Source organism: Hakea prostrata, chromosome 8 (assembly GCF_041222555.1).
Source record: "Hakea prostrata isolate BN-2017 chromosome 8, UWA_Hpros_2, whole genome shotgun sequence".
Classification (NCBI taxonomy): Eukaryota; Viridiplantae; Streptophyta; class Magnoliopsida; order Proteales; family Proteaceae; genus Hakea; species Hakea prostrata.
This window is the reverse complement of record NC_142607.1, coordinates 3,045,442-3,071,235: the sequence shown is the minus strand read 5'-3', so window position 1 is coordinate 3,071,235 and position 25,794 is coordinate 3,045,442. Positions and strand designations below refer to the sequence as shown.

The 25,794-nt window shown below is 37.6% G+C and overlaps 4 protein-coding genes across 6 annotated transcripts; 2 read left to right on the top strand and 2 right to left on the bottom strand.

Moving 5' to 3' along the window:
• The first annotated feature begins 23 nt into the window (after positions 1 to 23).
• On the top strand, positions 24 to 10,064 carry ABCI11 (non-intrinsic ABC protein 14). 3 transcript variants are annotated; one of them, XM_089166401.1, is made up of 12 exons: positions 24 to 250; positions 332 to 389; positions 1,355 to 1,434; positions 1,514 to 1,565; positions 1,649 to 1,782; positions 3,672 to 3,786; positions 3,890 to 3,976; positions 4,140 to 4,188; positions 4,676 to 4,760; positions 6,682 to 6,754; positions 9,741 to 9,840; positions 9,976 to 10,063. In XM_089166401.1, exons 1-12 carry the CDS (start codon positions 156 to 158, stop codon positions 9,993 to 9,995), a joined length of 948 nt encoding a protein of 315 aa, XP_089022527.1. In that variant the 5' UTR covers positions 24 to 155; the 3' UTR covers positions 9,996 to 10,063. The 3 variants fall into 3 exon arrangements, with proteins under 3 accessions (XP_089022527.1, XP_089022529.1, XP_089022528.1); XM_089166403.1 differs by lacking the exon at positions 9,741 to 9,840 and having other exon boundaries at positions 25 to 250; positions 6,682 to 6,779; positions 9,976 to 10,064; XM_089166402.1 differs by lacking the exons at positions 9,741 to 9,840; positions 9,976 to 10,063 and having other exon boundaries at positions 25 to 250; positions 6,682 to 7,025.
• Positions 7,634 to 12,627, bottom strand: LOC149006286 (regulator of nonsense transcript protein). The gene is made up of 5 exons (XM_089166400.1): positions 12,563 to 12,627; positions 12,315 to 12,381; positions 10,864 to 11,585; positions 9,953 to 10,232; positions 7,634 to 7,975 (listed from the first exon to the last, which is right to left on the bottom strand). Exons 1-5 carry the CDS (start codon positions 12,566 to 12,568, stop codon positions 7,956 to 7,958), a joined length of 1,095 nt encoding a protein of 364 aa, XP_089022526.1. The 5' UTR covers positions 12,569 to 12,627; the 3' UTR covers positions 7,634 to 7,955.
• A 3,707-nt stretch (positions 12,628 to 16,334) lies between these two features.
• On the bottom strand, positions 16,335 to 17,663 carry LOC149006285 (uncharacterized). The gene is made up of 3 exons (XM_089167288.1): positions 17,152 to 17,663; positions 16,781 to 17,069; positions 16,335 to 16,686 (listed from the first exon to the last, which is right to left on the bottom strand). The coding sequence occupies exons 1-3, from the start codon at positions 17,469 to 17,471 to the stop codon at positions 16,456 to 16,458; spliced, it is 840 nt and encodes a 279-aa protein (XP_089023414.1). The 5' UTR covers positions 17,472 to 17,663; the 3' UTR covers positions 16,335 to 16,455.
• A 6,127-nt stretch (positions 17,664 to 23,790) lies between these two features.
• On the top strand, positions 23,791 to 25,555 carry FP3 (farnesylated protein 3). Its single transcript, XM_089166118.1, has 5 exons — positions 23,791 to 23,917; positions 24,030 to 24,288; positions 24,399 to 24,607; positions 24,725 to 24,812; positions 24,979 to 25,555. Exons 1-5 carry the CDS (start codon positions 23,909 to 23,911, stop codon positions 25,428 to 25,430), a joined length of 1,017 nt encoding a protein of 338 aa, XP_089022244.1. The 5' UTR covers positions 23,791 to 23,908; the 3' UTR covers positions 25,431 to 25,555.
• Positions 25,556 to 25,794: the final 239 nt, after the last annotated feature.

Sequence of the window (25,794 nt, the reverse complement as noted above, 5' to 3'; positions counted from 1 at the left end):
TGCATTTAAAATATCCCCTGTACGTGGAGAATAACTCCTCCAGTATCATTTCGTGGTAAGGTCTACACGGCGCCGTGCAAACTGGAGCCTTGATTCGATTAAATCCTTTGGTTTTGCTCAAACCAGACTACGAGAGGAAGGAGACAAGGTGAGAGATGTCAGTTAGAACTCTGTTCTTACCGCCACCCTTGGCTTCGAAAACGCTTGAGCCGCCTTGTTCGGTTGCAGTGTCAGTCAAATCATCTTTCAGGTAAGTTTTTCGCATGCAGTTGTTTTTCATTCTATCTGTAAATATTATTTCCATTTTACATAACAATTTCTTCGACCTCAGTTCGCGTCTCAGCAACTCCAAAGCCTTGAGAGTCTCCTGCGATCACTATTGTTTCGAAGTAAGTTTCGGCGTCCTTCTGTTCATTCTTGTTAATTACTTTCGATTCCTTTCATTGTGTGTTTCTTGTTTTTTCGTTAAAAGGGTCATTTTATTTGAATAAACGAAAAAACATAAGAAGTCAATACAGAATGAAGAAAGAGTTCTCAACAGCAACATGAAAATACAAGAAGCAGAAACAACTATTGAAACCTAAACCTGGGAAGACCCATCTCGTGCTAACTCTAACTGAATCGTACAGGCCATGTTACCTTACAACTTGATACTCATTTCTCTTTGTGTTTTTCTTAGATTTTCAGTTCTCACCAAATATCGACTCGAACTGTTTCATTAATTTCCCAGGCATTTGTTTGATCTGGGATTAGAAAGAGATGCTAAGGATGGGTTTGTAATAGTTCACTAAATGGGCTTGTAGTCAGCTAGTTTATTTCTGGATGTCTCGTGTTGATAGAAATCCACGTCCCCTGGCCTACGTCACTGACAATATTGTGTGAGAAAAAAAAAACCAGATGCTGGTTTCTTGTTACTTTAAACTAGCCACATCGTTATATGGCAAAACGAAGCACTGCTGGCCAATGACCATCATTGCAATATATTACTATAGAGTTTAGGGAAGTCCACATCTCAAACTTAAGGACTAGTTACTTTTGATTTGTCGTTAGGTTTAAAAGAGTCACTTACTCCTAAGACAAGTCAGACAATGGGAGAAATTGCTTTCACAATTCACAGCATTACTTACTTTTGGGGTCATTGAGCAGAAGTTCTGATGGGCTATATACCTTCTCTTGGTTAGGGACACTTTGTTGGGGTTACGCTAGAACATAAACCTTTATGTGTATTTTTTTATTCCAGGTTAGGGATGTCAGTTATCAACCCCCTGGAACCCAGCACAACCTTTTGAATAGAGTTAAGATATAGAATTAAAAACTGGTGGAACATCCTGTAACAATTGAGTTTGTTTTCCAGGTTAGGGATGTCTGTTATCGACCCCCTGGAACCCAGTACAGCCTTTTGAATGGAGTTAATCTTTCCCTTCCTGAGAAAAGGTATATCTGACTCTGATTTTTAACTAGAAATGTTATTTTCTTTCAAGAGTTATGTGCTTACTTCCTGTGATTATGGCAGTTTAGGGTTGGTCTTTGGACGAAGTGGAAGTGGAAAAACAACTCTTTTGCAGGCCAGTCTCTCTTTCTTAGTCCCCCTGTATTTCATGTTGTATAAACTAAGAAATTTGCTAAATTTCTTGTTTATTATCCCCAGCTTCTTGCTGGGTTAAACAAACCAACATCGGGTTCCATATGTCTCCAAAGATACGGAAATGATGGCCAACCAAATCAGTCACCTGAATTATTACCTCCAGAAAGAGTGGGCATTGTTTTTCAGTTTCCTGAGAGGTATGGACTATGAAATATATATGGTATTCTGAATATTTAAATGATAGAAATTCTTCTTGGAAATGTAGATGGTTCTGTAATCATTGTTACAACTTTTCATTATTTGCAGTGTGTATAGATGTACTTTAGTTAACATTCAACATTGTAATCTTTTCAGTGAATCTTAAAGAAGCACTGGTTTAACTTGTTAGTTTTTGGGCCCCCAAAATTAGAAGGAACTGTCTGTGAAATCCAACTTTTAGTGCCTGGCAAAAATTTTCTGAATGCACATCATAGATAGCCATGTAGTAAAGGAGGCATTGGCATTCACTTGGGAGGTGGACGATGCATACAGTCCAAGCGGGCAGGCTTTCAGTTGTTGGATCACACTCTGCTAACCTTTATTGACTTACCAAACGATTCTTTAGTATAGAGGCTAGAATTTCAGGAATGAAACTCTTCATTGGACTTCCAAATAATACAGGACTGCAGAAGTATCTGTATCACCCACAAGCTTAAGTAGGTACTTGGTCCCCTAAAATCAATTAGTTGGGCTTGACATTTATGCCCATTATTATCAGAACCAGTAAAATGAAGTCCCTACCCTACAGATAGCAGACTACTTTTGTTTCTAGCTTGTTACTGCGTCATAGTTGAGGAATGTTGTTCAAATTATAGTGTTATCCCACTTTTTTCTCCTAAAAAATATTAAGATTAGAACAACAGAAACAACAATGATAATTTGCCTCATCCCAGTGGACCCAACCAAAAGGGGTTGGTGACATGTATCAAGTTCTTTCAAACCTCTCAATTCGATGCCATTCCAGAAGAAGGCCCAAACTGTACATGTCTTTCTTAACTACTCCTAGGGCCATTTTAACCCTTCATCTAGCTTATTTAGATCTTCAATCTGAATCAAGTCACTCCTTCGGACTGGGGTATTGAGACACCTCCGCAGAGCATGACCATGCCACCTCAAACGGCTCTCTTGTTGCTTATATGCATATGGGCTACTCTCAACTTTGCTTTAATATTTTTATTTCTAAATTTGTCCTTCCTACTCTTAACACACATTTATATCAGCACCCGCATCTCTGTCACACTTATTCATTGACTTGCCACTTCTTCACTTTGAGGTATCTTGTTATCCTCTATATTGACCGCCTCATTTGCTGCTATGGTATAGTCAAAAGTTACATGCCACATGCTCATTGTCTTTGATCTACCTAATGCCTTTAATTCAGCCACCCACTGACCTCCATCCGAGATGTTTATTATTATTATTATTATTTTTTTTGGGGGGGGGGGGGGTTAGACACAAGATGCTAGAAATCCACTTAAGACACTTAGATTCTTATGTTGATTTTCACAGCTCCAGCTTGGCATTATTCATTGTAATTTTCTCTTCCACCAACACAATATCATTAGTAAAAAAGCATAGACCAATGAATATGTCACTATCATGAGCACAAATAAAGGCTTGAGGATGATCCCAAGTGTAATTGGGAACTCAGCAGATTAACCCCATAGATCTGATGCAAGTCATCATGCTGTTACACATATCTTTAATAAATGAATAATAAAACACAGTTAAGACTTGATCTGTTGCACATTTGAGGAATAAAATTTTATACAATGGCATGACGGTTACTTTTCTTCCAATTTGGAAGCTGTTAAAACTCATTCTTCTAAGTGGGTTTCTGCATGCATTTTTGACTTATTTCAGAATCTGAAGTGATCCAGTCTTTGCTTTGTTTCCTTAAATTTGTTTCATATGAGGATGGGTTGAATTCTTTTCATAAATTCATAGATTGATTTATATATATCCTTCAATTCCTGACCCCCCATCTTGTTTTGTTTTTATGTTCTTTTTTCTTTTGAATCTCACATTATAATATGTTTTGAAATAGGTATTTCCTGACGGATACTGTACTTGATGAAGTTACATTTGGGTGGCCAAGGCAGAAGGGAGGCCTTGCATTGAAGGAACAGCTTGCTTTGAGACTCCAGACAGCTATTAATTGGGTAATCATAACCTGATGGTTTTTTGAATAACCCTGATGGTTGATCATGATGATTTTTATCTGAAATCATGTCCTGTTTCGCTATGCCAATTTTCAAATTATAGGTTGGACTCAGTGGGATACCACTGGATAAAGATCCTCACTCACTAAGCGGTGGTTATAAGCGCCGTCTTGCCCTGGCAATCCAATTAGTAAGAATGATATGCTTCAACCAATCAGCTAGTAATAGAATGATGTTTGCATATTTAACGACACTGAGGCAGTAACTTGATCTGAGAATTTCCACCCCCTCGCATTTCCTCTCTCTCTCTCTCTCTCTCTCTCTCTCTCTCTCTCTCTCTCTCACTCTCACAGGTACAAATCCCAGACTTGTTGGTGTTGGATGAGCCTCTTGCTGGTCTTGGTATGCATTTTATGATTTCCAGTCCTGGACCCCCTGATTCTAATAGAAAAGGAAAAGAAGACAAAAGAATTGTTGTGACCCGCCCCAGCCCACTGGCTTAATCTGCCTGACTGTTAAATTGGGAGGGTCAATTTGGAAAAACCCTTTTTTGAAACATGTCAAATAGTTGATGTTTTTAATCAGCATCGACCATCCTTTTATTATCATAAGTGCTTCCATAAGGTTTTGAACCCAAAGTCCATACATCTATTCTGCATTGCAGCACCAGAGGGAAAAAAGGAAACCTCTATGTGTGTGTGAGAGAGAGAGTTAAACGAGCTGGTGTTTGATCCAGTAAACCCACCTCTTGCCAAAATAGGTCCAGGGATGGGCCAGGTTCCAGAAAAGTGCAACCAATGTGCCCCCCTTGTATGTAAATTTCAGTTATAAGAGTTATGTTGGGATTATTTTTCCTAATCAATGATTTTCTTTGCTAATTCGGGATCAGATTGGAAGGCTCGCATGGATGTTGTAAAATTGCTAAAGCACCTAAAGAAGAAGCTAACTATACTTGTCGTTAGCCATGATCTCAAGTAAGTTTTATCTCTTCAACCATGTTCATGTACTTCTGGAACCTTTTGAATTAATGGTCCAATTTTTGCCATAATGTTTGAATAACAGCACACTATCGGAAGACAAGTATCTCTTTTGTGCGGTATCTTGAAGTTCATACACTAGAGCATCAGTCCCAACCTGGCCATAGGCTTCCTTTGTGGCGGTCCATATTTGAGTAGCAGTATTCAACAATAACTATGTACTTGCAAGATCTGGTTGCTTGGAATTAAGTAAATATAACATATCATAGCCATTGTCGATCCATCAAACTTGAAGAGGGCAGCGACAGTAGTTCTGTGGTACTGGTGATGTGTCTGAGAAGACCTTGATCAAGTCAAGCATGTAGATCTGGACAACATTAGATAATTGGTTCTGTCAAAGTTTGATTGAAGTAGTAACGAAGGGAAGGAGCTCCTTCTAAGTCAGTCATTTAGTTCCTTAGGTAGCAGATGTCATGTTTGATGAAATGACCCAATGAGATTGAAGAACTCAAAATTTCTTTACTAGAACAGGGAATCTCCAAATTGATAGGTGACAAGGTTTTGAAAAACCCTAAGTGGAGATCTTCTGATGCAAAAATCTTCTGCTATTGAAAAATTTAATGGATGCTGTCCTAGCTTTCTGATTTGGATCTCTGAAATGAAAACACGATCTCAAACACTGAAAAGATCTCGATCTTCAAAAGGGCTGAAGGCTCCAAAATCGCAGAAGATGCAGCAGGCAGCAGCTATCAAACTAAGAAAGGGATATTTAATTAAATTGATTGACTGAGGTAATAAGTAGGGAGCAACTAGGTTAATCAATCACCTCATTAGTGCTGCCTATTTATAAGGGTGAAAACAAAAGAGTAAGAGGGAGGGGAAAAATTTAGGGAGGGGGATGGCTGTGCTTAAACCTAGATCAATTTATTTAGCTTTGATGCTATGTAAAAAGAACTAATTAAGGCTGATAATGCTTGAAGATCGAGATGATCATTCAAGCCCTTTACTTATATATTAAAAAAAAAAAAACTACGAAGGAAAATACATATATATCCCCCACTCGACTCTAATTAGTTAAGTCCGTGGGCAGTAAAATCCCAAATAGGCACCCCACTCAACCATTGCTTACAATCTGATACTAATGTATTTTTATGACATTTCAAGGTGGGTCATGTCTCCTTTTGGAAATGTACAAAAAGCTTAAAAGCTACCAAGTAAGGGAGTGACAGGTTGTTAAATAGGCTATCCCTTATCCTGCCTCTATACTAGGACCTGTTGTTGCTAAACACTTTGCATGGTGATACCTTTGAAGTGAGTTTGTAATGCTTTCCATTAGTCAATGAATTTGTTTTTCTTTACTAATGCTCAAGTGTGTGTAAGCTTCACCTTTCCTCTCTTCCTCTTCACGGATATTCTGGGCTGACTGGTGGCCATTGTAGAGTAATGAGTGCGTTAAAGACGCTTAGGTTTGTCGATGATGGGGTGGCCTGGGGTTTACAAAAAAATACAGCATGAGATCTGCACAACCCATTTGGATCTTGTGTTGATCTGGATCTTTATCCAGAGAACCTATTTGGATCAAGTTCAAGATAGACCGGTTCTTTGGATCTAATCTGACTCATTTCTTTCTTTTGGTAGAATCTGGCTCATTTCATGCCCTAACTTGTGCTTTTGCACCTCCATAAAGCTGTTCAGGAGTAATTTGAAAGGTTATGCATGGCTTAGGCCTTGTGTCTAGTATGGCATCAAATAGAACTGATTGGAAGGCAAGGATCCATGTAGCCATCCCCATTTAGTTGGGATAAGGCTTCTTGTTGTTGTTGTAGTTGTATCAACTTGTTAGTACTCTCTCAATATATATTTCCTTCTCAAATTTGCATTATGAATCTGATGGTATTTTGCTTGTTTGGTCTTTCAGCGAGCTATCATCGTTAGTGGATCTGTCATGGAGGATGGAAATGGGTGGGGTCCTAAAGCAAGAGCCTCTTCTGGTATAGTGGTGGCACTCTAATATAAGTAATTCACCAACAGATTGACATTGTTCACAAGGTTTATCATGTACTTTCAGTTTCAGGATGGCTTCTTTCAATCTTTATATTTAGTCGTCCTTATGATAAATTTCCAAAGGAATTGGAATATGGAATACCATGGTTCAAGATGTATGTTCTTTGCTTCGCTATCATTTCTGTAACAAAAATTGTGTGATGGTTTCATACCTTCAGTGTTGTTGATATGGAAATTTGTAAAAGCAGATTTAGGCTATATCTGTTTGGAACCTTATGGTTATCTGCATATTAAATGGGGGATCACATGCATTAAACAGGTCCACTGATTCATTTAGTATCAGAGGTAATTGTGACATTCATAGTTGTCATGGTATCTAGGCAACCCAATGCATTGGAGGACCTGGATGCAAGCGACATCAATGAGGCACTTAAGCTTGTCCGCCTTGGTGACCATGTTGATGAAGGTGCCTAGATGGCGACACCCTGTCAACTATGGTGAAGTCTTCAATGGTACTTCGAACAGTTGTTTCCATGTTAGCTATCTAGAAAGGGTTACATGAGATTCTATATTGGTTACTTGTTTATTGTTCCAGAGGAAATGGAGCCAGAGCCATGGCATATGGTTTCATCCTTCAATACAAAAATTAAGACAAGGAGAAAAAAACTAATGAGTGCAAACCAATTATTATTTTGTACTATTATATCTGAACACTCTCTGGCGATTTCATCTGGTTGATATGAATCTTCAACAAAGTATAAGAATTTTGAGGCAAAAACATTTGGAATTTGTGGGAGTCTGCAGTTTAATAATGAACTATTAAAAACCTTTAATTCATGTGGTATCTGGGGTGGTTTCATCTTTTTCCATCTAGGGAGCTTACATGAAGTTTTGCTATATTTAGAATATTTAATTATTAAAACTGAAAAAATGAAGGCAGAACTTGTAACAACTGATTATTTGAGTTTGCTATAATTATCAATACAGAGTATCTCACCAGATTCATTAACATAATCATTTGCAATAACAGAGGCATGACATTTTTATTTCTTTATTATTGGTCTCTTCAAATACGATTACTCACATAAAACTAACTATAATTATTGACTAGTAGGAACTCTTCAAACTGAATAACATCTTTTCTTACTGGAGAGGACCATAACTTTGAGCAGTTGACAGCTTCTGCCTCTACAGCTCCAGAACCAGATCTACAATGCCAAAAGTAAAGAAAGGGTCAGATAATCATAATGTACATAAGATTGATGTTTAGTATTCCATCTTGTTAGTGCATGTTATGGTATTTAGTTCCTTTGCTATTCATTTGATGGAATTGCCAAGGAATTATTACATTAATTAGAGCCAATAATAGTTATTAATGTGCCAATGCAAACCAAAGCATGTGGCTGGCTGCCTTGGATCTGAGCACATGTTTGGCTGCCTAGGCAGGGCCATACTGGTAATGTGATGAAAACATAGTTTAGATTAGGAAATTTTCAGGTGACTTTAGTGATGGATTTCTAGAAGCCTAAGAAATTTGTGACAGAAATACAGTTAAACCACAATCTCAGTCAATGATATATGGCCAGATTCAAAAGAAGTTGGATTTTGAAACCCTAGGATGGTTTATAATAATGTCCCATGTCCAAATCTGAAATCTGATTTACAAATTGAGATGTAAACAATAAGAACATAAATTTCCAGAAACTAGAACATGAATAACTGGACAGAAAACCAGACAATTGACTGACCTGAACAAGTGTTAGATACACTGCCTGAATTAAGGAATAGAAGAAAGATATTAACCAAGCATCCCCCCTAGAACTAGGTTGACATCCCATCAGCCAACCTTGGAATCTCACCAGGGGTTGTTGTATCCCCCAACAGAGCATTCTGAATCCCCACAGGACATATAGATGAACCAGCAGCAGCAACAGCAACATAATTCAGTCTTATGCCTGCCAAATGGGGTCAGCTACATGGATCCTTGCACTTTAGGTCTTACATGATACAGGGCTTAAGTTATGTTTGTTCTCTCACCAAAAGCCAATTTTTATTCAATAGGAAAATTATATGGATCTCTATGGCTTTTACATCAAAATATATAGCAACCAGAAGTGTACTTTGTATGTGAAATAGGAAAGAAGTAACTGACCCAATCCGTAGTGGGAGTAAATATCCCTTATGGCCAAAACTTCTAGTAGTTAAGTAGTTAGAATTGGTGTCCCACATGATTAAATCTCAGGAAAAGGAGTTCTATTCTTATAAGTCTGTCTCATTTTTAAAAACCAAAGAAATGAACTTAATGAAATAAATTACTCAAACTAATGAAATAAAAGTAAATCCTTTTTATTCCTATTCCCTACTTCGTACCCATAGTTTAAGCCTATTACAGTGGCCTACTATGAAGATGACCCAGTAGACTGAGGGCCTATACTACCCAACCCAAAGCTTATTTCCACAAGGAAAAGCCCGATACTGTGTTTTATCTTTATCGGTTAGTGTGTATTTCCTGGTATCAATCTACTTCTTGGTAATCTGGAGTATAAACCTGATAGGAGACATGAAGCATTCACCCATTAATCAGTAATCCTTCATCAAGAGGAGCAATAATCGGTGAAGGAACTAGTTGTGCTTCTAATTACCACGATTCTAAGGTCTAGTTATATGGTTTGGGGAGATCAGAGCCTGGCCAAGTTGTGATGTCTAGGCAACCAAGGTGACTACCAAGTTAAAAAAAAAAAAAGAGTTGGCAACTGCAGGCCTTTCCTGTCACATTGGCAACTATGGGACCAACTGATTTGAACATTGGAGATCCATTCTATTGTTTTACTCTATGGTTTTGTCAGGTATGTGCATTCTATTTGTAGACTGAAATGAGACATAATATCAGGGCCTTCCACCTTTGAGTTTCCCATTTTTATACGTGAAATGATAAAAGAGGGTGATAAATTGATAATCATGTTTATTTTTCAGATTCTCCAAATATCAGCTCTTCTTGGAAAGCTGAGGCACATATATCATAATGCTGATATTATTTTTGTATGGCTGCCTGAAAGCAGGTTGCCTACTCTAGGTTAGCAGTGATGTATGTTGTTATTTTAGGCAATTGAGTCTAGGAAGGTGGTGACCTGTATATAGGTGGCGTATTCCCCAATTGGATTGTAGACATGGAGATATATACTTACAGTCTGCATCTGTTTTGATCCAGCACTCTCTGTTGCCGTTTGAATCATTGCCATCAAGTGCAGCTTTGGTGGCATTCAAGTGGTTCTTGCACCGCCGGACCTTTGAGATGGCTCTTTGAGAAAATATCATCGCATCTTCATCTGGGAATGGCTGATCTCCATTGTTGTATGCTTGATCACGAGAGATTTTGTTCTTTTTTTCATACTTGTGGGACTTGCTCAACTTTTTTGTCACTGTGGGGGTTTCTGGATGAACTTTTCGATGGAACACATGTAGGAGCTGCATCATGAACATGCAAGACAGTAAGAGAGGAGAGTGCAAGAGAATTATATGTCTGAGCTTCATCACAAACATGAATAAGAGGAACAGCATACAGTCCCTGGCCTGGTGGTTTAGTTAGAATCTTCTGCTGGTGGTATTGACTGTCCCCTTTTGGAGTAGTAGCTTCTTGATTTAATTGGGTGGTATTGACTTGTGGTTCATCTAATAGAAAGTGGCTAATGGTGAGAGATTGTTCCTACATTAAATTTGTACAGATTTTGGTGGAAATCTATGGTCTTTAATGGAAATAGCATATGCCAAATTTAAGTAGCCATTGGCTAACCACTATTTCATGTGGTAAAACAAATGATCGATGTATCATTTATCAGAAGTAACCTACTATGAGAATTTGGTGGGGGACATGGGATATACTTAGTGCATCTATTAATTAGTGTTATGCTAATTGAGAGGATCTCATTAAAGCTTTCTCATTGAAACAAAAAAGAACTGGATCTGGAGATCCAATACATCTGCCATCCAGTTAATGCAATCAGAAGATGTATGAGGTTTTCACCACTGTAATATGGGAGACTTCAAATTCTTCTGTTTGTTCATCGCTACAAGAAAAGATCTAGAGGAATATACCCACCTTTCGGAGTTTTTTTTCAGTTGAAACAGAATCAGCAGCAGTAGCTGTCGAGCTCTTAGAAGAAGTGTTGAGCATCCGGCGCTTCAGCATCTTCATGAGATTACCTGATTTCTCTGTTTCCTTCTCCATTGGCTTTCCCTCACTTTCATGCTTCCCTGTTGGATTCTCTTCCCCCATCTTGCTTCTCTGAAATAGTTCCCCAAGTGATGTCCGATGTTCCTTTTTTGTTACTGGTGTTTCTGGCAGATCAATGGGAGAACCAAAGAGATATCCCTGGAGCGGGCACGTCGCTGATTCATTCACATTAGGGTCGGTTCCTTCCATTTGCTTGCTGCTTAGGGTAATAGTGCTAACGTGACTGCTCCTTGTTGATGAGGTGCTGTACCCATCATCCTTGGCTTGGGACCCTAGAACCTTTTCTAGCTCATCATTGATGACCTTGAGATCATTCTCTGTTACCTCAGTTTCATTTTCAGTTATGTTCTCTACAGAGATGGCAAAGGTAGGTGTTGCAGGTTCTGAAGTGATTGGGTCTGAACCAAGAGTCCCTATTGTGAGGAGGCCATGGAAGAGTTCAGATATTGCTTCTGAAGACTCATCTTCAATATAGTCTTCTTCCACTGCTACTGCTTCCACTCCAGCAAATGATTTCCCAATGGTCCTTTCTTTGTGGGACTGCCTTACGTGATGTGAGCCATATCCCTCATTGAGTGATGGCTGCCCTGAAAGACAATTACAAGAGTAGCCTGAAACCAGAAACCAAAAAATGGGATTGGAATGATAGTAGAAACAAATAAGGTGAAGGGACATTACCTCTGCATGTAAGCAGGTTGTTATGGTGTTTGCTTCTTAGGTGTGCCTAGAAGAATGATTTTATGCAAGTCTTCTATATTATTGTGCCCATGATATATCATTTAACCTTTAATGTAGCTTGCTCACTCAATATTTAGGTAATTACATCATGTGAACATGATGGTGAAAGAATGACTTGCAGGTTGTCCTTTTGATGGTCCAGCATTAAACCCTTTGTTTCTTTTGGTGGTCCAGCAATAACCCTTTGTTTCTTTCCAGCCCCTAAGAGGTGGGTGATTGATTGTGTTTTTCTTTTGTGGGCGGGTGGAACTGACCCTGCTTGTGAGGTATTCAGAAATCTGGCTTTTCTAGTAAATGCAGAAAACAAAAGGAGCGTAAAGAGCAGGTTTCCAGTATGTGGTTTATCCTGAAACTAATTTATCATTGACGTAAAATATTCTTGCCGTTTAACCGCCGGCATACAAGTAACTTTTGTTTGTCAATATGCATAAACAGGTATATGTGCAAACCCACAAGTTGCAGAGGAGGAGCAATTTGTTTGTTAAAAATATGACCCAAACCCATTATCTGGAGCAACCCTAGTGAAGACCAATACATTAGCATTTAGAATGTAGATAATGAGATATAGGAGATATTACCCAGTTGAAAATCCTTGAATGGTTCATAACTGTTTTGCCGGAACTTCCGGTGCACCCAACCCAGTAACTGCAACACAGAAAGTGCTCATTGTCAAGTTTATCTCACAGTTTAGCTAGTATTTTAAACAGTTCACCTGGGTCTGAGATTCATTACAGTTTCAGCATAAACAATCAGTATCCAAAAAGCCTTTCTGGGGAAAAGGGGGAAAGGAAAAGAGAGAGGAAGTTCTATAATAGAATAAACTCACTTTCATGCTGATCTTCCTTCAGAGTGCAGAGGTTGCTGTTCTGTGAATTTGTTGATGGAAGAGATTTGTTCGTGCAAAAAAATATTGGTATTGGTAGAGTGAGATTTATATAAGCATGGGATGAAGATCTTGGGAGAAGAGAGAAAGAAGAGAGGTGTGGGAGCCTTGGTTTGCAGAGGTTGACTGAAGGGGGACCCATTGCCTTACAAAACAAACTATTAATGGTTAACAAGTTAAAGAGAGTAGAGACTACTGGGAGAGAAACATGGAGAAGGAAACAAAGGAAATGCGGTGGTTGGCGTTTCTTGAAATTATGATTGTGATGGGAGTGGGCTTTAGGAGTCTGGACCTCCCATGCTGGTGAAGGGTGACTTCTCTCTGGGTGCTTTGAGCATACACGACCATGCTGTCGCCATGGGTGCATGTATGTTGAGCTGATCGACGTTAGTGTTTGCATGTGTGAAATGTAAGTGTTCATGCGTTTGGGTTCCTTAAGAATGGAGAAATTATTATCCAATAATTGTCTTTTTGGTAGTTTATTATTACTTATTGTGATCTTCTAGTTTAGGAATTATCTCTATTTCTAAGTAATTCTCTTATCTATTGAAACCTTCTATTCTTGGTTTGTTTATTTTCTTATGGAGAACTTTTATTTTCAGTACTTTTATTTATATGCATTGATTTCTCAAGAATAATGTTCAGCCAATTCTAAACTTAGCAGAATTACTATGAAGGAGTGAAATGGTTGTCCTGTTCATAACTACTTGTAAGAGAATTTCTTGATATACTTGAAGAGATATATCTCTATAGGGCCAAGAGAGTAAGCTGAGATGGTTCTCACCAGAGTACTTTGCCAAATCGAAAAATCAAACCTCACTTAGATTCATTGATCTAACTTAGATCCACCATAGGTGATAACCCTAAATATCATCTCAAACATCATAGGTAACATATCCTTTTGTGTCCTTACCAAAGCCCCCAAATAACTTGTTTGAATATGATTTTTCCACTTCAGCTTGAATCGAAATTCAATAAAATGTGAGTGGTTCTTCCTTGTTTCTACCCCAAAAAAGAAAAGAAAGGGTTCTTCCTTATAAAGGAAAAAAGAAAAAGGTGGTTAGTCAATGTTGTGCCATTCCATTCCCATGAAGCCCTCTCAGGAAAAGCTGTGATGACTTGTGAAAAGGGACCAACCAGCCAATGCATGGTTGGAGGGGTTGCTCTTGTACCATGCGGATGATGTAAAACGATACATATATTCCCCAACAAATATGTTAGAAGGAACCAAACACAAGGTGTGAGAAAACAGAAAATTCCGATTGCTTAGAGACAAAAATGCAACATTTGCATAGTCTACACTCTACACTTCCTAGAACCGCAGTTTTACAGTTTTAAGAGCAGATAAGAACGATTTTTTTTTTTTTTTAAATTGATTTATTAACATCTTTAATGTATGTATGATAAATTGTGAGAGTCGTTTGTGATGGCACGATATAAGATAAGCATCTTGAAGTATAAGAAGTGATCACGATATAATTTAGAAAAAAGGCGGGGCAGACTTGATGACTTCAAAATCTCAATCTCGACTGTCGGCAGCACAATTAATGTGCATCATTGAAGTTGAACTCAAAAAGACTGTCAGGAAAGGGGGTCTATGCCAAGGCTTTGACGAGCCTTTATCTTTCGTCTCTTACTATCATTTCCTTTTGCTTGCGGAAAGAGAGATTTTGAAGAGACCACGTTGCGGGATAGAGAACCACATCCTAAATTATTACATAATGTAGTTTATTAATGCTTATGAATCAACTACGAAATGAAAGGGAGAGGTATGAGACCCTTATCTCTTTTTATTTCATTTCATTTCATTAATCATGGTACTCTCTAGTTTCAGTATTGAATTATTTCCAAACAATGGAGGCTGCATGACCAATATGGATAAGGGATTATTCAATAAATGCATATGAGTTAGAGTGGGTTGTTTATCTTTGTTATCATCATAAGTAATTTGAATAGAAATATCTTACCCTTAAAGGAACAACAGACAATAAATTCCAAAAAACATCAAATTAAAGGTGTTATTGCAGTACATCTCATAATAATCTACATATAATTATTTGAGAGACTAGGGTGGATGTTCCAAATCAAGTTGGTCAGTAATCATCTCAGTCCTGGGTGTCTGATTAATTGATTCTAGCCAAACCAAAGAAATAAACTTAAATCAATCTTTCTGGGCCTCTTGATAATGGAGAGGAAAAACATATAATGGAGGAACAAACAAGGAATAATACCTTCCGAGCTTAACAACAAGTAGGAAATCATCCATCCAAATACTACCAAACAACCCAGAAACAGAAAAAGAAACTTATGTAATCAAAGTAATCGATAGCTTAGTTCTCTGTAACCAAAACAAATGATGTGATAGACATTAGAATCGAACCCAATCTTTCATAGGATGAATTCGAGTCCAAAGTGCATTTCCTCCAACAAGCAACAGACATAAGTTATGGCCCCAGTTGGAAAAATTGATAGAAAGTAGATGCGATGTGATTACACAATTTGTCTGCTCTTCTTTGTCATCTTGGTAAGATTTCAGAATCGTTAATAACTCTAACCCAAAAACTGCTATCTGGAAATCTCACAGACCTGCTTCTACATTCATAAAGAAACAGTGCCAAAAAAAAAATCTCTAAAATGAAATAGTTACCAGCAAAAATAAGAGAAATAAATGGCTTCCACATTTGCCATGTTTTCATGCTCCATTTCCCTTTCTATAGCTAATAATTTTTTTTCTTCTTTTGAATTTTTAGCAACAGAAAACTACTTGGACGCATGATGTATTACTCTCGTCAGTGGCATGAAGAAGAAGACCCTCCATTATCAATAAAATGCTCTCAATTCTGAATTCGGATCACCTCCCCGTCAAGAAAAACAATGCTTTTCCCTCCACACAATAATAGTAGAGTCCACGTAAAATTCATAAGAAGTCTTATTTATGATATATCTAACACTATTGTGTGATAAAAAAACATCAGGAGAACACATTATTTTCCTAGACGAGAAAATAATACAAACTCTTCATTTTTAACATCCTCTACTACCGGGTTGAGCTCCTTGAAATTTTTTTTTAGTAGACATTTCATTTTGGTGTTTTGTATGATGTTAATAAACACCATTTAAGCTAACGTGAGCTGTTCTAGTAGTGAAACCAATATCTCTTAGAGAAGAGGCCGTAGGCTCAATGCTTGCTAAGGCATATTAATATCTTCTCGTCCCTAACTTAATAAAGCCCCTTTGTGCAAAAATAAAAAAAATAAAAAATCATTTAAAAACAGATCTAATGAAATTTGACTGTAGTCATCCATTAACTATCATTTACATTATTGGGTTTTGTAAAGGAGCTGGACTTTAATGCTGCACAATTATTGTACAGCTCTGTACTACGAACGATCAAGATCTCGATCTTGACCATCCATTTCAAAAAATATAAAAGCCACTTTTGAAAATAGACGGTTGAGATTGAAATATTGAGGTTCACTGCCCTTTGCAGCGCACGCACCACCCAAAAATTTTTATTTGTGAGCCATGATAGAAATTTCGAGCTAGACTATCTTTTTCTCAAACACCCATGAATTTCATACTAAAACAAAACAGACAAAACAAACCTCCCGGTTCAGGTAGTTAAACAAAACTAAAATACTAGTGTTGTAGTTATATACTCACTGATCAAGGCTTCAAGGTATGGGATGAAATTCTTTAGCTTCAATTTTTAAGGCTACACTTGAGCCTTACATTTAAAGAGAAAATAGCTTAACAGAATAACACAGATCAGTGGAAAGAAATTAGTTATAGAGTGGATCCTATACAACAATTTCATGAACATGCAGTCTCGCCCATCAGTTAGATTTCTTTGATGGAGGAGTACTAATCTGGTCTGAAGATTTGTTGTTGTGATTCACCGCTTGTTTATCCTCTGCAATCTTGGAACGGATTTCATTTCTGTTGCTGAAATACATTTCGAATGCTTTAGGAAGGAACATTGGGATCAAGAACACGAACATATTGATGGAAAAGTAGGCAAAGTTGGCCAATGCCAAACCCCTTCCGAACCAAAACCATATCAAATCCTGAAACATTAGACAATAATGCGTCATTAATTCATGAATTAAGAAGAAAAAGAAGAAGGAAAAAAACCTCAAAATCCAAAGACATTATTAGCACCTTGGGTTGAGCATTTGCAGGTAAAGTTTTGTTGAGCCAAACATCTTTGATCCAATCCGCGATGATGAAGATCCTGCGAGCCGTATAGAGGAGTGGAACAAGAGCTCTGACAGGGGGTGAGAACAGAGACAAGCCGGCGATGATGTTCTCAGTGAGGATCTGGAAAGAAAGCAAGAAGAGATGAGGCGTTGCAGAGCGAACCGCATGGTCATCACCTCTGGCGAATCCACCAAGAACGTAAGCCAATGGCAGGAAAAGCCCTATTGTAGTTCCCATCACCACATACAACCTGTGTTAAAGTTTAGATTTTTCTGAAAATTAGTAGAAGATTACAACAAGAGATCTACCAAAAATGCAAGATCGATAACAACCTGAAGAAGAAGCCTCCTTCATGGAGGATCTCCTGCGACATTGTCGAAGTCTTCCCATGGGGATGGTGGGACGGGAAGACCAGACGCGAAAGGGCAAGAATGTAAAGCGAAACGAATGCTGGATAAACCAGATCAAGCAGAGGAACGAGACCGCTGACGGAGAAGACCATGATGAAAGCTACGAGTTGCAGCTCGATCAGGCGTAGCGATCCCATCGATCCTCCCACCATTGCTTTCTGTCGTTTGATTTGGTCGGCGGTGGAAGTTTTGGTCTGGTTGGGCTCCGTCCGTGGAGCTACTGCAAGTGATATTCCCGACATCTCTGCAACTCTTTCACCGACGACTATTGACGATAATGACCTAATTTGAGAATAGTTGCAAATCGATTATTGATTGTGGAGCAATTACTAGAACTTTGATTTGTTGGAGTTGGAGATGGAAAATTTTCGTGGTAAATCCGATTCTCTGAAAACTTTTTTTCTTCTAAGGTTCGAAGCAGGTAAAGAAGAGAAAGAGAAGTGGAAAGGATAGGGAGGCGAAAATAGAATAACCGCCAAGCGTCGCGCTGAGCAGAACGAGAAGGAAGAAGATGACACGTGTACCTATTGGAATTTTGAACCACAAGACATGAAGTGACACGTGTAGTGGCAACCGCTGTTTTCTCTCCCCGTGCTTCTCCCTATCCAGTATCTAGCATGCTAGATGGGCAGAAGGTGTACAATTCACATAAAAACATGGAATCTTGGTAGGGTGATGTGTGGATCTAACACCACGTGGCTACCATCACAGCTCATTCGTATAAAAGAGTATAATACAGTATAGACCAACTTTTTAAGTGAAATAAATACAGATTATACCAACTTTAAGTGAAATAATTGATTTTTTCATCTGGATCAAACTATCTTATCTTTTTGTATGGCGGAGATTCGATGGAGTTCTCCAACAATGGGCATCACAAGCACCACCCAGACACACCAAAACCTAGCTAACTCCAGAAGTATGCAATTCATTGAACTATATGGTTTGGTGTTTGAGTTTGAAGTTGGTTGAACCTAGAAATGCCAAATGGCAACTTAAAGTGGCCGGTGATGACCTGTCAAGCAATGGATCTAGGATTTTGAATTTTCTTCATACAAGTTTGTGCTCTTCTCACGCTTCTTTATCATATAATATTGGTGGGACCCACCTATAAATGCTAACAAATTGAATTAAATGTGAGACCCAATAATTTTCAAGTAGGCCAGCTTTTAATGGAATCTTGCTTCAGTCCTGCTCATTAAATGCACAAGATCATTTAGGAATTAAGAGACTGTTGGATCGAGATTTCAATCTAGACCGTGAACCAATCAACAATCAAGATTTCAATCTTGACTGAAATCTTGACTGAAATTTTGAGGTCCCAAAGCTCATTGGAATGAAGCTCAAACCCTTCTAGCATGTGGTGGAGTGACATGAGGAATAATAGAGTTTGATGACTAGAGGATCGGATCTGGATTGATATGGGAAAGGTCTTGTCCTGCACTAGCTGACTAGCGATTAGGGAGGGCACTGCCACATGATTCCCAGGCACAAAGCCTATTCAAAGCATGTAACCATATGGGCTCTTAGCTTGGCTTCTTATGAGAGACAAGTGCAGGTCCAATGTTTGGCCCAATATCAACCCATCGTCCTTCTTGTTGGGCCACTTTGTGCCCGTGTCTAGCTTTTGGGCCAACCCCAGCTGGTCATGGCCCAGCCCAGACAGACCAGACCGTACAATGACTTGCAATGTTATTGGGAGTTGCTCCAGAGGTTGGAACGGCATCAGACAAGTCCGATAATGTTGTTCCGTTACGAAATTATGCTCTATACCTGCCAATTCCAAACAATCCTTATCGGTGTTAGGGACCGATATGACACGAATTAGCAATTACTAAGTTTAGGGGCATCAATAAAGATTCTCGATCGTCTCTCCCAATGGGTCAAGTGGCCAACAGCTGTTGACTACGAATTACAGGGGGACCCACAGGGTTAGGTGATGGGATTTTTTTTAATGTTATATTATTTTTTTATTTGTAGACCTCACATAATTTGTGACTGTAATGCGGTCAAGGCAGCACAGAGTGCTCTCCATCAATGAAGATGATCCACACTCATCACTACCGATCCTTATTAACTGTGAATGTAGTTAACTTGGAAAAAGAGAGAAGAAGAAGTGAGTTGAGGCCCACATAGTTATCAGAAAAAGAGTCCAGGCCCACATTTTCTATCTAATAATGGATTTCTAATGACATTACAACTACAGTGAAAGTGAATGACCTAAATTTTCAATCTTTGAAATGGAATAAATAATAGATTGGGTCTTCTTTTCCAATGCGGGGAAGGAAATCTAGCGGACGAGACTCATCTGTCAATTTTCCAAAGCCAAACAAACCATAAACAATTGATTTTTCACATTAACCTCACCTGTCAAAATGTTTGTAGCAACAAATTTCTTACCTTTTTAATTAAATTAATTGGGGGGGGGGGGCGGTTTCCCCCCCCTAAAACATCCCCATCTTTGTTTATTATATGATAATGGCAAAATCCGTTGGAGCGAGTTGATAGAGACCGACCTGGTCCAATTCGGTTCAACTAAGTTCTAATAAAATCAGGATCAAACAAAGGAGTGATCAGTAACAACTAACCTCCTTAAAGATAGAGGTGAGGAATCCTAATCAAGTCAAGAAACATAACTTGCTCTCCGACCTCAACAGTCACAAAACAAGTTAAGTTTGACCTTAAGTGGATGAGATTTAATCATTTCCTCCTAAAAATGTACAACATCAATTATAGAGTTCGGATTGAACTCAATCAAAATAACATCTTCCAAAAACTATAGATACCCATACACACACTCACACACCAATGGACAAGTACATTTTGGAGAATCATACCAATTACCCATCCAGTCAAGCAAGTTTTTTACAAGTTCACTTGTTTGTGTGCTGTAGAACAAAACTTTGCAGCAACATTATATAAAAACTCATTTTCCCCTATGGTTGAAAACTTTTGCTTCTCATTCTCATGAAATCAATTCAAGATCGAGGAAGCCAGCCAAACTCTCCAATCTCTACTATTCATGTATTTGATGAACAAAACCCAACAATGTTTCATCTTCATATATGTAACAAAGTAATACAAAGAATCTAATCTATTGAGTCCAGTTTGAGCTTCTAATCTCAACTTGTTTAGACAATTCAGAATCCAAATTGGTGAGGATAATTACCTTTCACTCTTTCCGTCTGTTGGGCATCGATCAGATCTGTTGTGGGTTTGGTGATCCTACAATCCAAATAGATGCTCAATGATTTCATTGAATCTTTAGCTTAGTTTCTTTAAAGGAATCATTTGAAACTAGAGATTTCAATTGGCATTTGACAGTCATTATTAGATTCTTCGAGCAAAGGGACTCTCTCAGACTCTCAGTTTCTCTCTGTCGAGAATTTGATGGATGGTTTGACAAGATTTTACAGGAAATGACATGCATCGATATATAATCACAGTGACCTAATGAGCTGCACCACCAAAGAATATTTATAATCTGGATTTGACAATGATGTGATATAATTTTCCTTGAGATTTGTAAGCATATTTTACTAGTCCTTTTGAAGACAAGGACCTTAATTAATCAAATCAAACAACACCCTCACTGAATTTGTGACTTCCACATTAAAAGCTGAGATTCCGGATTGATTAAGTCTTCATTGAAAGTAAGGATGGCAAAATTCAAATAAGCCTAATGCACCAATTAATTCAGGCTTAACCTATAATAAAAATGGTTTCTGATTCGGATTTGTTAAATAGAGAGGCTTAAAATGGGTCCTTAGATGTATACATTTGTCAAACTCAATTCACCTTCCCCTCGAATCTCATTCATTTTTTCTGTCAGTCATGGAGAACAACGTGCTCCCTTGACGCTTTTGAACCACACATTGTAATAGGGTCTATCTATAAATCTGTAAAGCATGGTCGAATCTGTAATACACATTTATCAATCTCATAAGCTGATGCATGGCTATGGATAGCAACAGATATATTAGTGTCTTTTGGATTTGAGTTAGTTTGAACTTGAACATTATGAGAATCCAAGAATGAAAACCAAACAAAAGGTAAGGTCATAGCTCTTGTTGACTTAATTGAAAAGAGGAAAGAATTACCCAGTCAAGCTATTGGAGATAATGGTAACCATTCTAAGAAAAACACTTTGATAACTCAGTGAGGTGCACCCATCCCTTCTCTAGAAACAGATTAAGAAAATGACCTTTTTTGAAAGAGTAAAAATTTGAACTCTAGTAGAACAACGATGGATGGTGATCAATTGGATTGCTAATATAATTGTGGCTAAGCTTTTCCCTTAATTCCAGTGTGGAGAAGAATTTGCATGAACAACCATAGAGAAGTTTATGCAAAGTAAATTAATTTATTATAGATTGAATTTTTAACTTTAATTAAACACTTAATGGGAGAAATTTAAAGTCCTTAATTTTGCCCAACCAACAACTCTCATTAATATGTCAACTTACATTACATTGATATTTTATCACAACAGGTACACATCACAAATTTAATTTCCTGTTCACATGTCTAAAATTTAACAAGGGATAACTATTTTCTTTTTTAGGTTGTAATATTGTTCATTCTTTTTCTTCATAGAGAAACACCACATTTACTTAGCACTGAGGACATAACCTTCAAGTGAATCACATAAAGTCTTGCTTTGTATGTGTGTTGATGCTCTGTTTTTTCTCAACACAAACCCAAAAGAAAATTAGTTGTGACTTAGTACGATTTAGTTTTGACATTGTCACTGGCTTTCTGTGGAACAAATTCATTAGGTTTTAGTCTAAATCCAATTGATTAAGAAAGATAAACTAACTAGCAGGTATATTCACAGGGGTGGACCCAAGATTCAATAGTGAGGGGGCTGAAGAATGAAAGCCCGTTGGAGAAGCACTAATGCTTGTTTGCCACACATATTTTGTGGACCCTTATAAGACCCATTGAGAGTCTTACCTCTAAATTATTTTATTATATTAACGAATAGACCCACATATATTTTTAAAAAAAATTAAACTATTGATAATGATAATTTTTTTATGAAAAAAATATAGATAAATTAAAAAAGTTATATACATATGACTTCAACCCTAAAAAATTAGATGCAAGCCAAAAATTTTCTTTGGCAGGAGATTTAACCAAATTTTTTTTGAGGTAGGAGATGCAAACCAATGGTAGTTAATTACTTTACTAATTATAAACATTTTATTCACAAATCACAATACAAAATTAAATAACAAAAATTGGAGAAGAAATAAAGAAACGGAGAATATAAAAGCAAATAAAAAGAATAACAAAAAAGAAAAAGAGAGAAACGATAAATAAATTGAAAAAGAGAAAGAGTACCTAATTGTGGAGTCTATGAGAGAGGACATGGGAGAGAATAACTAGAAATTGAGGAATTAGTTTTTAATTAGGAATGAAAATTTGAATATCTAATAAGATTTTTTTCCAAAAATTTCCTTAACCCACACGTTTATAGAAAGAAAATATGAAAGAGAAAAAGGAGAGAATAAATAGGGATTGAGGAGGTAGTTTTTAATTAGGAATGACATTTATATTCATTATTTTACCTTTGAAAATTGTTCTTAATATTTGGAGGCCAAATAGTGAAATTTCACATGTAAGAAGAGAAAAAAAACATTAAAAAAATTAAGAAAATTTATATAAAAATTATATAAAAAAAAAATTTAATATTATTTTTTAAAAATCCCGAGGGCCATGGCATCCAGCCCCTTCATAGGTCCGCCCTTGTATATTCAGGAAACTTTTTGAGTCTTTAAGGCTTATATATTTTCTTTTATTAGTTGTGACTTAGTAGGATTTAGTTTTGACATTGGTACTAGCTTTCTGTTGAACAACTTCATTAGGTTTTGGTCTAATTCAAAGTTTACATCTAGGATATAAATTGATTAAGAAAGATAAACTAACTAGCAGATGTATTCACGAAACCTTTGCCACATCAAAGGTTCACTTCTCCGCCAAAAACTATACTCGTTCAATTCACCAAAAATAAAAGATATCATTATCATGTTATATTTGTGGATGATTATAATAAATTGTAAATGTAATTATAACTGGACCACATAAAACTTGTGTGCTTCCTTCATTGACGATAATTACCAAATAAAATTAGTGGATAAAAATCTAAGAAGATTATCTTAGGATGGCATTAATTAGAGATTAATGAAAAAAAAGAAGAAGATTACATTAATATAAAAAATCTTGAAAGTCTATGCTGGGTTGGCATTAGGCGTTAGTAGGTGTGGATCTCATTTTTCGTTTTTTTTTTTTTAATAAAACAAAATAACACGAAAAGAGTCAGCTATGGGCTTGACCTTTCTATAGAACTTCGCCCAAGTGTACAGATGAGTCCAAAGGCCTAAAACGTCCCATGCAGCCCATCGTTCGAGGCGTCAACTGTTTCTTAAGTCGTAAACTCCGCCAAATCTACGGCATCACCACCATAATCAAGGGAAAGATCCACATCTGACGGTCCCTGAAATGAAGTAACTGGCCAAAAAGAGAGATTTCGCGTGAGACAGACATAGAAAGAAAGAAAGCGCCCTCAGCATATAGCTCATGCTTATCTTTCGCATTCTACTCCTTTTGTTCTCTGCAAAAGATCGCGTCTGCAATTCTAAGCAAGGAGAAAACAACAGGGGAGGAGAGATAGAAAATGGGTGAGGTATTAGATTTCTTTTCCGTTGCTCTTGTGAATTGTGATTGAAATTTCTGATTTTGGTGTGTCGTTTTGTTCCTTTCTGCGTTCTTGTTGATGTCATTCTTTGTTTTTCAAGGAGGAGAAGAAACCTGATGAGAAGAAAGTAGAAGAGAAGAAGGATGGAGAAGAGAAAAAACCAGAAGAAGAGAAGAAAGAAGAGCCCAAGGATGAGAAACCAAAGGAGGAGAATAAGGAGACAAAAACAGAGGATGCCAAAGAGGAGCCCAAGGAGCCGCCACCACCACCACCTCCACCTGAAGAAATTGTGCTCAGAGTCTACATGCATTGCGAGGGATGTGCGAAGAAGGTTAGGAGAAGCTTGAGAGGATTCGAAGGTTTGATTATCGAAACCGAAAACCCATTTTAATTTCTCTGAATTCATTGCCTTGCGTAGCTGGGTTGGTGAACTCAATCCAATGTATACTCTGTTTCTTCTGATTTTCAGGAGTGGAAGATGTTCAGACTGATTGCAGGACTCGTACGGTGGTTGTGAAGGGTAAAAAAGCTGCTGCTGATCCATTGAAGGTTTTGGACAGGGTTCAACGGAAGAGTCATAGACAGGTTGAGCTAATCTCCCCAATACCGAAACCTCCAGAAGAGGATGCAAAGAAAGATGAAGAGAAGAACGCTAAGACAGAAGAGAAGAAAGAGGAGGTATTGTCATGAATGAGCTTCAGATCTGTCTGCATCGATGTTAAAAATCTCATTTTGTTTTGTTTTTACTTTTGTTCATTTCCATTTTCGCTTCTCCTTTGGTTCCTTTCCTTGCAGCCTCAGGTGATCATTGTGGTGTTAAAGGTTTACATGCACTGCGAAGCTTGCGCCCAGGAAATCAAAAAACGTATCCAGAAAATGAAAGGTAAGTTCTTTTCGTGATTATTTTCGTCGAATTCCAACTGGGTTCGACTTAAATTGATTTAAAAATCTTCTTGGTTCCCAGTTTTAGAATCTTCAGAAACAGATTTCATCATTAATTTCAGATTTGATTGTGAATAAATATCAAATCTTGGAATTTAATTTTCCAGGGGTGGAATCTGCTGATCCGGATTTGAAGAGCTCACTCGTAACAGTTAAGGGTGTATTCGACCCAGCAAAGCTGGTTGAGTATGTGTACAAGAGAACAGGAAAGCGAGCTGAGATCGTGAAGCAAGAGCCAGAGAAGAAAGAGGAGAATAAGGAAGAAAAGAAGAGCGAAGGGGAAGAGAAAGCAGAGAAAGGAGGAGGAGGAGAGAAAAAAGAAGAGAAGGAAGAGAAGAAAGAAGAAGAAAAAGGAGACGCAAAGCCCAAAGAGGAAGGAGAAGGAGAAAAAGCAGGAGAAGCAGCAGGAGCAGCAGAAGCAGGGGAAGAGGCAATGAAAGTGGAATTGAAGAAGAATGAGTTCCTATATTACTACCCAATTCCCAGATACGCCATGGAATATGCTTACCCACCTCAAATCTTCAGTGATGAGAACCCCAATGCCTGTTCAGTTATGTAAAGTCTTTGCAATATAAATCCATGGAGGAAAACTGTAGAAAAAATTATGTTGAGGCTAATTGGTACTTTTCTTTCTTAATAATTACATGAATAAAAGTATAATTTTGTGGGTTGTTCTTGGTTCCAACCTCTCTTTGATTAGATCAGTTCCTTCTTCTCACAAGAATCTTTTTGTAGAAAGAAGATAGCACCACTAAACTGTAGCAAATGGATCTAATGAGGATGTAAAAAAATAAAAAAGCAATTTTTATGTGGAGGGTCGACAACGTTGGAACTTGAAAGTGAAACAGAGGTGCTTCACCTGTACTATAATAGTATTAAGCCCAGCCTACGGTGGAGATCGAGATCTTTGCTGAAAGTGAAAC

Bases quoted from the DNA above. Each gene is read 5' to 3' on its own strand.
- LOC149006286 (XM_089166400.1), bottom strand. The intron at 11,586-12,314 runs GTAATATCTCCT...ATTGTCTTTCAG, and splicing joins ATTCAAGGATTTTCAACTGG to GGCAGCCATCACTCAATGAG. The intron at 7,976-9,952 runs GTAAGTATATAT...TTGGCATTGTAG, and splicing joins GATCAAAACAGATGCAGACT to ATCTGGTTCTGGAGCTGTAG.
- FP3 (XM_089166118.1), top strand. The intron at 24,608-24,724 runs GTATTGTCATGA...CTTTCCTTGCAG, and splicing joins CAGAAGAGAAGAAAGAGGAG to CCTCAGGTGATCATTGTGGT. The intron at 24,813-24,978 runs GTAAGTTCTTTT...TTAATTTTCCAG, and splicing joins ACGTATCCAGAAAATGAAAG to GGGTGGAATCTGCTGATCCG.
- ABCI11 (XM_089166401.1), top strand. From the start codon at position 156: ATGTCAGTTAGAACTCTGTTCTTACCGCCACCCTTGGCTTCGAAAACG. The intron at 3,787-3,889 runs GTAATCATAACC...TTCAAATTATAG, and splicing joins TCCAGACAGCTATTAATTGG to GTTGGACTCAGTGGGATACC. The intron at 9,841-9,975 runs GTTAGCAGTGAT...GTTTTGATCCAG, and splicing joins AAGCAGGTTGCCTACTCTAG to CACTCTCTGTTGCCGTTTGA.
- LOC149006285 (XM_089167288.1), bottom strand. From the start codon at position 17,471: ATGTCGGGAATATCACTTGCAGTAGCTCCACGGACGGAGCCCAACCAG. The intron at 17,070-17,151 runs GTTGTTATCGAT...ACTTTAACACAG, and splicing joins GAAGGAGGCTTCTTCTTCAG to GTTGTATGTGGTGATGGGAA. The intron at 16,687-16,780 runs GTGCTAATAATG...CTAATGTTTCAG, and splicing joins CTGCAAATGCTCAACCCAAG to GATTTGATATGGTTTTGGTT.